The 13580-nt window shown below is 41.2% G+C and overlaps 1 protein-coding gene across 2 annotated transcripts in view; it reads left to right on the top strand.

Annotated features, from left to right (window-relative positions):
* Positions 1 to 5575, top strand: part of LOC136477302 (uncharacterized) — a 40455-nt gene extending 34880 nt beyond the window's left edge. Inside the window, exons 21-25 of one of the 2 annotated variants that reach the window (XM_066475427.1) lie at positions 1912 to 2011; positions 3011 to 3179; positions 3769 to 3851; positions 3923 to 3999; positions 5168 to 5575. In XM_066475427.1, coding sequence (XP_066331524.1) covers positions 1912 to 2011; positions 3011 to 3179; positions 3769 to 3851; positions 3923 to 3999; positions 5168 to 5339 — 601 coding nt within the window. In that variant the 3' untranslated portion in view covers positions 5340 to 5575. Of the gene's footprint in view, positions 1 to 1911; positions 2012 to 3010; positions 3180 to 3768; positions 3852 to 3922; positions 4000 to 5167 lie in introns of those variants that run through there. The other variant, XR_010763975.1, reaches the window with a different exon arrangement.
* Positions 5576 to 13580: the final 8005 nt, after the last annotated feature.

Below are 13580 nucleotides of genomic sequence, written 5' to 3'. Positions count from 1 at the left end.
ACACAGAAACTGTCACTCTGGCAATTTGTTAATTTGCTGGAAGACACTACACCTTAATCATTTCCAGCCCTAGAGGAGAGAGAAATGTGCTGAAATGTTGTTTTTGCCCCCCCCCCCCCCTCTCTCTTCTTTCTCTTTCGTCCCCTGCACCACTCGTGTGGACACAGCCTCGGTTAGTCCCCCACCTGTGTGGCCTGCACGCCTCCGCAACCTGTCTCCCTCCCCTCCTGCGAGACCTTCCTTGACTAACACCAATTCAGCCACAAACTCCCTCCTCTCTGCTTCTCCCCTCTGCCTTCTAGCTGCAGGAGCCCCACCTCCGCTTATCCTCGCAGCTGCCCGCGACCTATGAGGCCACAACGGGGGTGCAAATCTGTAAGCTTGAGCGGCCTTCAAGGACTGCAATGCAATCCTTGAAGACCATGGCTGTGACTTCCTCGCCTTCTAGCAGCGCCCCCAGCATCTCGAAGTTGGTGATGTTGGCACCCGCCCTGCACACCTGCCAGGAGCGAGGGGCAGCGTCACGGTGACAGCGGCGGGGACCTCCTGTGCAGCGAAGCGGAGGTCAGGCGGGATCTAGAAGCCACGGGGCGTGGCCTCCGTGAGGGCCATCTTGGTGGTGGAGAGGGATTTATCATGTTTTGGATTGCAGCTTCCTACCTTTTATTGTTTAAATGTTTTCCAGTTCTTTGTATCGTGGAGGGGGACTAAATTGCCGGTTCGCTGTTTGACAACAAGAAAATCCAAGATAAGCACCAGTTACTTGAACATAAATCTCATCATTTCCAACACTCGCTTATTGTCCTGAGATTGGGAGCTTTGAGAATCCTCAATCTTCACCCAAATGCTAAAACCAACTCAAATGTCATATTCTAATAAATAGATTGCATCAACCCACTGAGGAAAACAAGGGAAGGTTAGAGATCTGTGCTGCGTGGCTATTCTTGGTGGTACCATCAGGATTTTTGGTGGCAGAGGGAAGCCATGAGGTGGGATGGAGTAGGAGAAGGCTTGGAGCCTAAGTTTGGGGCCTACATAGTATATTTTGTCTCTAGCTACTGTTTGCTTGGGGATTAAATTGTGTCACAAAACTTAAGGTCCCTCACTTCAGTTAACTCGTAATAAAAATGTCAGGCAGTTGCCTTGTTTGTGATCATAAGTCAGCTCTGCTAGCTAGTGCTTTTGTCACATGGTCAAAAACAGAAAACTTGTCTAGACTCCATCATCATCTTAGGAGCATGGGCAATCTGGAATCATCGCAATCGCTGCGTGTTTGATGGGATCTTGCCTAACTTAAATGGGGTGCAAGGGCTCACTAGGGAGTAGTTCACCTCAGCTATTTGGCTGGTGCTCGACACTCGAGGAGTTTCTCATCTCCTTGCCCTTGCGCCAATGACAGTTAATTAGTTGGTCAAGGTCATCTTTGGTGGTGGTTTTTTCTAGCGGCGAGCATGTATAAGCGCAGTGTGGCGTGAGTATGTGGTGTTTTTAGGCGTTCTAAACCCTTTTCTTCTTAATTTAGTGATACACAGCTCTCCTGCATGTTCAAGAAAAAAAGGCAGTTGGAGTGTGGCATCAGCACCAATCTTCTAATGCATTGTTAAAAATTCATAATAGTGGCTATTTCATAGCTTCATCATGTTTTCCTGCTACGTTCATCAAATTTCTGCAGACATAATCACTTTGGGTTTAGCAAAATATTTTATATATTTCCAAATTCCAATAAGAGTAAATAGCTGCTGAATATTCCTTGAACAAAAATCATATGAAAGGCAAAGAAACCAAGACTACTTGATTGTGGCCAAATTTTGTTTAGCAAGTCTTAAATGTTTCCTGAACAAGGAATTCTGCTGATTCTGACTTAGCATTTGCTGCAACTGTATTAATGCAACATTATTTACTGACAAACAGGAAACCAGTTAAAGCTGCTATTGCTGCAACTGCTGAGTATGTATCTGGTCTACTTCCTCCACATCTGGTTTATAGCCATGCTCATGAAACTGCAATTGAGGTTTGTTGCCTCTTTATATACATTTGTTTTATTATCTGTAAACAAAGATTATCTGCTGTAAAATATTTGAATTCCCAATATGTCAATTTCTTGCTCCTTTCGCCTTTTAAGCACCATTTATTGAACCTTACACTCATATGTCTGTAGTAGTATTCCCATCAATAGTTCAACAGACATCACATTGCCCATTGTGTATCCATACATGGATCCTACAATTTAGTGACACTCTTGCTGCTCATCCAAACATCCTATATTAAAAAAGATATTCCCTCTAATTTCATTTGTAAGTCAAATTAATAAATTAGTCAGTTAGTGCTGGATTCAGTGAAGGAAGCATGGTCATTTTGGGTCATGTTTGATTTCTTTGCATAACCTTGCGAGGAAAACCTTCCTGTGGAGGGAGCCATGACTCCTCCAAAAACAAGAAAATTCTTGTTCACTCTGCCCAAATGAAAGGCTAGGCATGGTGACGAAAGATGTATATTTCTTTCCTAGCCTTGTTGGGGGGCATTTTTAGGGGAATGATTGGCAAGGTTAGGCGAAGGATCCAATCATGCTCTTCATTATTTTCATAAGTTATTGTGTGTACAAAAACAACTTATATATGTTATATGCAGTCAAAGTATAGGTATGTAAATGCTGCAATCTGAGTTGGATCAGATATGTCTGATATATTTTCCATATGATCCAGTTACTTATCCTTGCAAATTGAGTCAGAGGGATTAGTCGTAGACAAAGTTTTTTTTATTGTGTCCAGTTGCCTATAAGTATGTGTCTATGCCTTCTGTAGTTCAATTTTCATTTTAACTTACTGAATTGTTCCATAATGTAGTTGCCAGTTCTTTTATCGATTCTCCATTCTCTTATTCTTTAATTTACTTGCTTGCAAGTGTAATTCACAAGAACTTTCCTTTTAGCCGTTTCCTTCCATGATCTGGTCATTGAAATTTAAGTGTTCAATCTAAGTCGCTACCCTTCTTTTTTCTTTTGTAAGTGTAGGACTGGACCTGGTCTGTGGGTTGTAATCCCTCAGCTATTACTTCTCAAGGCTCACAACTTTCAGAGTTCCAGCAAGATGTTATTGCTCGTAACTATATTATTACTTCAGTGGAGGAATCCATTCAAGTAGTCAATTCAGCAATTCAGCAATTGGTAAAAGAGCGGACTAGTATCCTTACAATCGACTATAGTTTCTGATTATTCAACTTTCAGCTATTGTGACACAGAGAGTATTGATTTACAAATATAGCAGGAATGTAACTACATGTTAAATTTTTACAATCTAAAATACTTACTGTATAGAGAAGCTAGCTTCTGACATTAGAATCAGAATGCTTACTGTGATAACCACTTGGTGTCACTGGTAAGGTACTTGGTTTATATACTGGAGGTTGTCGTTCGTGTGTGCTCTGTTGGATGAATATGATCCTAGCTAGAGTGCTAGGCTTCTTTGGAAGCTGGGGGGTTTACCTTTAATTAAAAGGGAAAAAAAACTCGTGTGTTATTATGTTTGTACTGAAGGGCGGGCCTGATGCAAGCGGTAGAGTCTTACCGCCTGTGACCGGAAGGTCCCGGGTTTGAGTCACGGTCTCCTCGCATTGCATAGGCGAGGGTAAGGCTTGCCACTGACACCCTTCCCCAGACCCCGCACAGAGCGGGAGCTCTCTGCACTGGGTACGCCCTTTTTGTTATTATGTTTGTACTATTTACTCTCAATAATACTTAAATACTTTTTGGAGAACCTTAATAGTGGTTAGCTGAAAAAGGCTTCAAAATTTTCAAGGCTCACGAAAGTAAGATGGTTGAGAAGTACAATGCTGTTGTTAGCTTGTGGAGAAGAGTAAGATGCTTTCAGATGTGTTTTTTCCTATTTGTTTTGCATTACAGGGCTAATGATTAATATCAATTTAGGTATCAGCTATGTCCAAGGGATTGCGATATGGTGATGCAGTAAAACTTATGTCAATGCTTGAGGATGCTTCAAATGGGTCAGTAATCCTTGTGCTTTCTGGTTTCTGCATCCATGCAGTACTTGCATTGTTTGGTTTGTAAAGTGTCTGTTGAGTTTTCTATCCTCTTAAGTATGTAATAGGCAAACTGAAATTCAGGTACATAATGAAGTCTCTTGAAACATATGTTGACCCCCAGTTAGACTTACAATATATCATTAATTTCTACAAAGTTTGTATTGAAAAACTTATGTGGGATGTGAATCTATTGATACTATTTTTATCTACTAGGCATGCATCTAATTTGAATATTGTTGGTCAATATACATAGTTACTTCTAAAATCATAATACACGCTTTATTTTGCAACGGAGGATGTGGTTATTTTGGTTTTGGTGCGCAGTTTGCTAGGATAAATAATGGTACGTCGTAAACCTTTCTATAGCATTCCTTGATGTTGAGTTTTGTTTCAAAGTTCTGCTGAAGTGTCAAGTTGTTTGTATTATGTTAGGGAAAATTTCTAACCCTTAAATGCCAATGGTGGGAAAAGCATTGAACCATTCTATATGCCTTGCCTTTATGGATGCAGATGCAGTTATTGTTCATGTTTAGATGTAATAAGCTTCTCAGCTAGCTAGTTTTGTATTGTTTGGTTGAATAGTTAAATTGGGTACAATCTGGGAACCTAAATTATGATTCTTTTTATTTGTTTGCACTATTGTACGCTCTTTTACTTATAGTGCATATCCACATATGTGCAAAATTTTCCACTTGAGTAGATATTTTTTTTGGGCTTTTTCTGAAATGCAGTAATAAAACTGTGGAGCAAGCACCAAAACTGTGAATGAAGGAAACCTTAAATACTTTCACAAAACACGAGTTTTTTTCTTTATATCCACATGTTCTTTTAATGTTTGTTTACTCTGGTGACTGTGGCCATTGGAACCAACTGATCACTGATCTGGGATTCAACCCCTGGTCTTGCATAAATTTTTCAACCCTCACTGTGGGCTTGTATGCGTTAAGATCCAGTCATAGGCTGTGTCGCGCTGGTTACTGCTCCTCATACATTCTTGCCTTGGGGGAGGTAATCCCCTTGTGGGATGAGTTTTTTTTTACCGGGTGAACATAGTTATGTCTGCGACTAGAATAGGCCCCCCTGATTCGTTGTACTTCTTTTTCTGAATTACGGTGTTACTTCTTTTCAGATTTTCTAGTGCTGTGAACTCCACCATTTCAAGTCTACACCCTGTCCAATGCACCCGTGAAAGGAAGCTCGATGTGCAGCTAGACTTGACAACACTTCCTGCTTTTCTAGCTGTATTTTTGTTGCTTTGGTTTCTTCTACGTCCAAGGAGACCAAAGCCTAAGATCAACTGAACACCAGAGATAGTGCTGGAGAACTGAGAGATTGTCTTTATAGCAATATTAACGGCAAGTGGTTAGTATCATCTTCCAGTCATCTAAAATGTTACTAGTACAATCCAGTTGTCTGTTTCCAGCCGTTTACATGTAAAAGTCCATATTCAAGTTCGACGGAAAGAAACATGTTCTGCCATTTATTACAAAATGAAACCAAGTAAAATGTTGTGTGCCTGGTAGGAACAGTATGGTTAGATGTCTGCCTGGTGGAAAGTGGAATGCTTGCTTGACACTGTGTGCATGCTCTCCTTGTTCATGTGGCAATTGTACACCAGTCCTGGTTCTGCCCTATACATGTTTGTCGCAGTCTCGCAGAGGCCTCGACATGCTGATTGCCGCCAAACAGATTTTGCCAAAATCGTTCAAGGCTTCAAATTGATTTTGGAATCTTTGGACATCTGGAAGCCGTGAAGAAAAACGACAACTCCAATTTCACTTAGTTTACGTAACACGTTATCAACGTAAGTCAGGGCTCAAATGGAGTCAAATCTATTCTATGTGAGCCACTAATGAGATCGTAAATTCTTTTGTGCCACTAAAGAGGTTTGGTAGGCTATTTAGGGCGTGTTTGGTTTGCTACTGTAAGTTGCCAAATCATGCCACAGTTTTTGTCCCTAAATTACGGTGGCTGATTAGCCCGCCGCACTTGTGGTGTGCCGTGGCACTACCACAGCGTTGTAGCTCAATTTCTACGCAACAGCCTGCCAAAAGCTGGGCAAGGAAATCGCAAGCCACAGTTTTGGCGCCAGCCCTGTTGTCGCTTGGTAAGTATTTTTCTTGTATTTTAACGGAAGAGAGAGAAAAGCTAGTTTTTGATTAAGAGCTAAACTCTTGCACATATTTTAAAGTTATGTGATAGTATCATGTGAGGCTATTCATACTAAAAAATATGTGCTAAAAATTAGCATTGTTGGAGAAGTTGGTTTAGAGCCAGTAACTACCTCTTACCATTGCGGGTGCCTTTAGTCACTACTCCAAACTTTATGCCTTACATGTCACTTTCGTCTTTCCATACAAACAGTGTTAAAGTAATAGGTGGTAGAATTGACCATTGTGCCCTCAAGTTAGTTGGTGGGCATAATTGTGTTCTAATTTTCTTCTGTTTTCTTTACTATCACTGTATCCACAATTGGCACTACTATTTTTTTTTCCTCAGATGCCATTTCGTTCTAAGAGCTGCTTTAACCCAAACTTTTATTACTATGTCGTGTCTGTGATAATAAAACTAATGACTTTTATTCTTATTGATTAAGCATTTTAAAGCTAAATGAAAAGTTTATGCTGTAGATGACACTTAGGTAATTAATTATCTTATTACTAAAATCACATAATCATTCAAACCATAAAATGGCCGATCACATGCATCTGTTTGTATAAAAAATCGTTCAAACTATAATATTAGAGTAGTAATTTGATACTTTACAACAGTAATCAGCAAGAGAAATGACAAAATCAAACACTAATAACTGCATCAGAAAAATATCATACATGAATTTTGGCGCCCATCTAAGGTTGTCAATATCCCTAGCTGTATCCTAGTATCTTAAGGATATTAGGGCTCTACCAAATCGAAACAATACCGATCCTACATATAAAATTTTGTAGTGTGCTGATACTATGATCTTACGGTACCATATAATAATTAATATAAATGATTTTCTAAAGGATTCAGGTATGATAAAGCATTATTTAAAGTCAAGAGGAGTTAAAATAATACCAAAAATCACACTTAAATATATAAATTGTGAAATAAATTAACACAATTAATAATATAGCCTTCACTCTATATAATATATTATAAATCTTATAAAATATGTAATTTGTAAAATCTGGTAGTATCCCGATACTACAATACGATCCTACGATCCGATATTGTAGGTCAAAAAGTGATACTACCTAGCCTGATCCTAACAACTTGCCACCACATGCCTCTACTTCCACGCTTGAATATGGCAACTTTGATACATTTGGAAAGCCAGGAATGATCGTCGCTTCCAAAGAAAAACCTGGACTGTTTGGTAGGTACATAAAACTGTTGCTGCCGACGTCAACAACGCCCGCCTCTTCAATGAAATAGAGGCCCCGTTCAATGAAATAGAGGCCCCGTTCGGCTTACTGAAATATGGTTGAAAGACTGAATTGTTGTGAGAAAAAAACATTGTTTTAATTAAAAAAATAAATTAAATAGTACGGATTATAAGGCCATAAGTGACGAACGAATAGGGCCAAACTAGCACAGAACGGATTCACCGCCTCGCCTCGACAGGTAGTAATCTGCTCACTGCAGGTACACCAAATCAAGACATCTGCTGGCCAATTGATGCTGCCGAGCCCGCCTCTGTATAGAGTGCTGGCCAACGCACCTCTGTGTTAATGGCAGCAGCACTGCAGCAGCAGCTATGGAGTTAGCTGCCTCCATCACCTCCGCTTTGGCTATACAAACGGCCTGTTCGCTGGTTGGTTTGTGGGCTGGTTTGGGCTGGCTGGTGCTGGTTTGTTGTGAGAGGAAAACACTGTTGGCTGGCTGGTTTGGGCTGGCTGAAACCAACAAGCGAACAGGGTGAAAGCATAGTTTTCCTCACGGATAATCAGCAACTTGTCACTTTCTTCAATGGAACTGATCACTCTACTCCACCATGCTGGGACATCAAGCCCTACACTCAGCGATTCATCAACAACACATGCAACAGGAATTCCAGGGTGTTTAAAGTTGCAAGAAGTTTGAATAACAGCACACATTTTAGCATCTCAGGCACTCCACTCGGCGAGCTCAATGACTTTCAATTCAAGAATGTGCCTGAGATGCCCTCTTAGTGCATCAGGAACAGGGTGTTCAAAGTTGCAAGAAGTTTGAATACAACATTTTCACTCATGGCTTCAAAAATGAAGTGTTGAAAAGAAGACGGTAAAAATCATGAGTACATATCGTGACGCGTGATTTGCTTGTCTGGTACAGCAGCCGATACTACTCCCTCCATTCCATTCCCTCTTTTCCAAATTACAAGACATTCTAGCTTTTTAGATATATAATTTTTTCTATATACTTAGATATACTATGTCTAGATACATAGTAAAGATAATATATCTAGAAAAGACAAAACATCTTATAATCTGAAATTGAGAAAGTAGAGTTAAAAAATATTATATCATCATCCAATAGCCCTCTCAACCGAGCAGGTATAATCCTTTGCAATAGATTGTGGCAGTCATGAGTTTTTAGGCCTTGCCATGGCGTTTTGACAGACGGTAGGGAAGGGCTAGGGGACACGTGTAACGCGATCGAGGTGCTAGGCTTAGGGTTTGGGCGCGATAGGGGCTCGCGTGGGCTTTGTCGCTCCCGAATTCGGGCGACGGCGGTCAAAAGAGGACGCGGGGCAACTAGCGGTGATGTCAGTGCGACGGGGCCATGGCGGCGACGTCACTCGGTCTGGTTGGCGTCGGCGTTCCCTCGCCCCAAGTCGTGGTCATGGCGGCCATCTAAGGGGGCGTGCGGGGCGGGGTCGCGAGCGGACAGCTGGGATCGAGGGGGCTCCCTTGGATCCTCTCCGACAGAGGCGCTCGGCGGGAAAGGGGAAAAGCAGTGGGAGAGGGGAAGGTAGGGGATGACATGTGAGTCCCCTGGGCCCACTCGTCAGTGGTTGCAAGAGAGGGGAAGCTGGCGCGGGGCGCAGGCGGCTTCTGCTTGGGCGTCTTCAGTGTGGGGTGACGTACTCGAGCGAGTGCGCCATCCGGCAGCGGCGCGCTTGCGGGGTTGGCAAGTTAAATGCACATGTGAGTTTAATCTATATAATGCATGGAGAAAGCATAAAAAGATGCCAAATTGAATAACAACATAATGACATTGATTCAGGGATACCACATGTAAAAATCCAATTGAATTGATACCTTTTGAAGACAAGATGCTTTTCTCCATGACTCCATTTTTCTGGCGACGAGACTAGTTCGTACATGATAAACTTGAAACAAGTGTTCGTCGCAAATTAAAGCTTCCAACTTGTAGAGTAACCCCCCTAAAAGTGTGCATACAAGCATTGAATACTTGTAAGAGACATGCACGTTTAACTTTTAAAGTTAAAATACCACTTGAAAGATGACACCACTTGAAGGTGGGGGTCATTTTGTGGGTGATATTCGGGATACGTCATCTACAATACGGATCTAATTAGCAAATAGGTTAAGGCTTAATAAAACTTGTTAAAGAGTCTCTTGTGCTGTGTTAATAGGTTGCTGCTTGTGATGAACAACAAGTATGGTCTAAACTCTTTTAAATAGGTAGAAATTAATCTTTGCTAGAAAAAGACCAAATGCTTGTTAATAATAATGATGTTAATGAAGTAGTGCTTTGCATGAACCTAATTTAAATAAAAGCAATTGGGTTTTTTTGTGCAAAATAATTTTCGAATCGCTTGCTTGTTTATTCGTTTGTTGAATGCCTGTTCGTACCAGTACCTTGGTTTGGTGCGTTTTGTAGCTACTAAGTGTTTTAGTAACATGTATATAAATATATATAGTTGTCTATGTGTTTCGTAAAAAAAAAGAAAAAAGAAAATGGAAAACAAAAACATACGCAAACAACACACGGATTTTTTTTTTAAATTTTTAAATCTTTTTTATTCAATATTTTAATAATAATCACTTCTAAAAAAATTTGTGGATCTGATCATTTTGGTCGCTGGCGCGACCAAATAACGTTTTCGCGTTGTATGCATTGGCATGGCAATATCTGCCACGTTAGACTGCGTTTCTGACGTGGAAAATCTTGTCATACCACTCTCGCTAGCGTGACAATATTGTTCTATCGCGTCAAGGTTTTTCATGTCGAAAACACCGTCTAACATGGCAGATGTTGCCGCGCCAACGTATATGGCGCGACAACGCTATTTGGTTGTGTCAGCGGCACTTGACGTGACTAAAAGGATTAAATCTGCAAAGTTTTTAAAGAGCAATTATTATTAAAATATTGAATAAAAAAGATAAAAAAAAATCCACAACGCACTCACGCATGTACGAGTACTCCAAATGCCTGCTTGCCCGCATGCTGCTGTTGGCCTGCTGCCGCATGCTGTGCCGCACAGGAACGCCTGGCCGCGCCGCGCTGCTCGCTGCTCGCTGCTCGCTGCACGCCTGCTTGCATGCGCTACTGTCCAGCTGCCCGAATGCGCCAGCGCCACTGTTCCGCTGCCTGCCTGCATGCAGCAAGAGAGAGAGAGGGAGAACATGCAGCAGCAATTTTCAACGTGGCTTTCCATGCGCAAGCACTGCCCCCTGCATCTGCATGCACTATCCTCCCTGTGGCCCGGCCGCATGCAGCTCCTGCGAGCCAGTTTGACCGAACAGTGTGTGACTCCTGGTTCTCACTCCACGAGCATGTAATTGTACATGGAATCAACTTTTTTAATAAGACCCACCTATTAAAATACTACTATTTTATCTATTAACGAGAAGACCAATTTAGAATGCAATGATTATTTTTTAATTTCTACTTGTGGAGAGAACGATGGAGGAAAGTTAAATACGTAATTTTACATCCACGTTAATCTTACTTTGAAAAACGAGATTTATATTATTTGTGGAACGGAGGCATTAGTTCCCAAGGCTCGGCCAAATGCCTTAGCGCTGTTGCGCAGGCACGAGGGACTTGTCCAAAATTTTAATGAGAGCACTAGCAGCCGTGCAGTGCAGCACCACTGCACCAGCAGCCGACGCACCTTTTTAGAGTAGCCAACAGTGGAGCGGTCTGTGCGCTCTTTAGCACCAACAAACGTCTCCAACCCTACCCGGTGCCTCGGCGTCCGCTCCCATGCATGCACCCTGGCACGCCACGCCACCGCCATCGCCACCACACCACACACCGGTGCGGCCGACTCCCGTTGCCTACGCACGCCTGTAGCCAGACGGCGCCCGCACGCGACTCTATTTGTGCCTACCTGCTGCCATGGCTAACCTCGAACTTATTCTTTCATCTTTTAATTATCTTGTTTATGCATGTTTCGATTAAACAAGCATGTTGCATCAATGTATATCATTTAGGTACGACGGCGGATGGATGGATCGACTGGAGTAAACCAAAAGAAGGCGTGACCGTGACCTCATCCTGAAGATGGAAATGCTAATCTACTGATAATGTTGTTTACTCAGGCAAGCCCCAGTGCACAACTCTACTTTTTAGCACTTATATTATGTTGTTGTGCATTAAGTTTTGAGGAGTTGCATAGAACCCATCTGTATATACATTTCTTATCCTATAAGTCTTTTACTAGTATGACAGGATCGTATAGATTTCCATGCTATAGGGCCCTGGTAGAAGTCAAGTGATTGTATGTCATTCGTTAGAGCTAGGAATATATATTACTATTATTGCTATCACATGGATTGAAGGTGGATAAAAATTGGAGACCGAGCGGGAAACAAGAAAAATGGATGTTATGAGATTGTGGATGCTGGTGGGTGCAACAGGCAGGTTGTAACGAAGGCTCTGTTCGGCTAGTCTATAAGCCGCTTTGTGCTGATTTGTACGGCTGACTTATTGGGAGAGAAAAATACTATACCATGGCTGATAAGCCGGTTTATAATGTCAGCCGAACAGAGCCGAAGTTAAGCTCAGGGTGCACGTTTTCCCGCCTGAGGCAATTAAGGACCGTCAATTGTTGTGGATGAATGAGAGTCCAGTTTCGAATGTCCCTCTCACGTACTTGCTTCGTGGGGCGTGGGGGCGAGAGGGCTTGCATATCTTTCTTGTCATGGGTTCTGGCTCTTTTCGAGCTAACTTGTATGGAGGCAGGGAGAGGTGGAGTTCCAAGGGTGCCAGCCTGCCACATAGAACACAGTGTTGGGACTTGTAGTCTGAGTTTGGGCAGGGACCTAGACCCTGTGATGGGATTAGGAAGGGCTAGTCTTGTATGTGCTTTGTGTTTAGACGAGGTGTGTGTTAGGGGTACCCTGCTGGGATACATCGCTTCGCGAATCACCATTTCTTTTGAGACGGTACCTTATTGATTGTGGTTTGGCACCATAGTAAGAACTGGAACATAGATGAGGATTTAAAATGATTCTAATTGCTTATCAAATACTTAAAAAGCAGTACAGGTGCTTAGCTAATGAACTAACCATGACTGCTTAAACTTTGAATATAAGGATGCACTATTAGTAATGCTTCCTACAAATTCAACAAACCAGCGAACCAAATAAGCCTTGCATATCCTTATAGTCATTTTATTTTTCTCTTGTCAGGTAAGTCTTGCTGAGTACACTAAAGTACTCAAGGCTTTATTTTTCCCTGTTGCAGGTAACTGGTGGACGCTAGATCTAACTCTTGTGTGTGGATACCTCTTGGTGAGCTCAGTAAGGATTCCTTTTACGCTGCGATCGTAATTTTTATTTATAACCCTCACAAAATGTTTTTATAAAGAAAAGTCTTACAACTCTATTAACATATCTTGTATAACTGTTTACTATATTAAATGCTTAGACAGTCTTTGAATAAATATTTATTTTCACTATAAATTTGATCACATATTTATTTTCTATTGCAAGATAAAAATATGTTAACGTGCAATATTTCAACTCTTATTCATGTTACACTATAGTTGTTCTTTTCGCTTGTATAAAATTTATTGTAATAAATCTGATATTGTAATAACTCTAATTTTAAAACCTTGTGATGTATGAAATAGTTAATAATATTGTAAGCTTTATTCACTTATTTATTATCCTAATAAAAAAATGTGGATTTTGAGTTCTACCGTTGGGTGTGCTCGATGGAACTGTTTGATTTAGTGTGCTCCCTTATGTACTTAGTGTCTAATGGAATGAAAGGTCTTAAATGGCTAGAGAGGGGTGAATAGCCTAATAAAAATTTCTACAAAAACTAGAGCAACTGGTTAGACAACTAAATGGTGATAAGCAAGTTTTGCTCTAGCTCTACTAAATGTTGCAAGCCACCTATCCAAGTCTAATAGCCATGATCCCTAGTTCACACACAAGAGGGTTAAGTTGCTACTTAACTAACTAGTGAGCTAGCAAGAACTAGTTACAACTAACTAAACAACTAGCTACACAACTAGCACGCTAGACTACAACTACCACTACACAAATATATCTATGGAAGTAAATACAAGAGGAGTAGTGTTATATACCGAACCGGGTAAGAGTCAAATCAATACGAATACCAATGGAGACACAATGATTTAACCCAAGGTT

Source organism: Miscanthus floridulus, chromosome 8 (assembly GCF_019320115.1).
Source record: "Miscanthus floridulus cultivar M001 chromosome 8, ASM1932011v1, whole genome shotgun sequence".
Lineage (NCBI taxonomy): Eukaryota > Viridiplantae > Streptophyta > Magnoliopsida > Poales > Poaceae > Miscanthus > Miscanthus floridulus.
The sequence above is the reverse complement of the archived record's forward strand: the minus strand, read 5'-3'. Positions and strand labels throughout refer to the sequence as shown.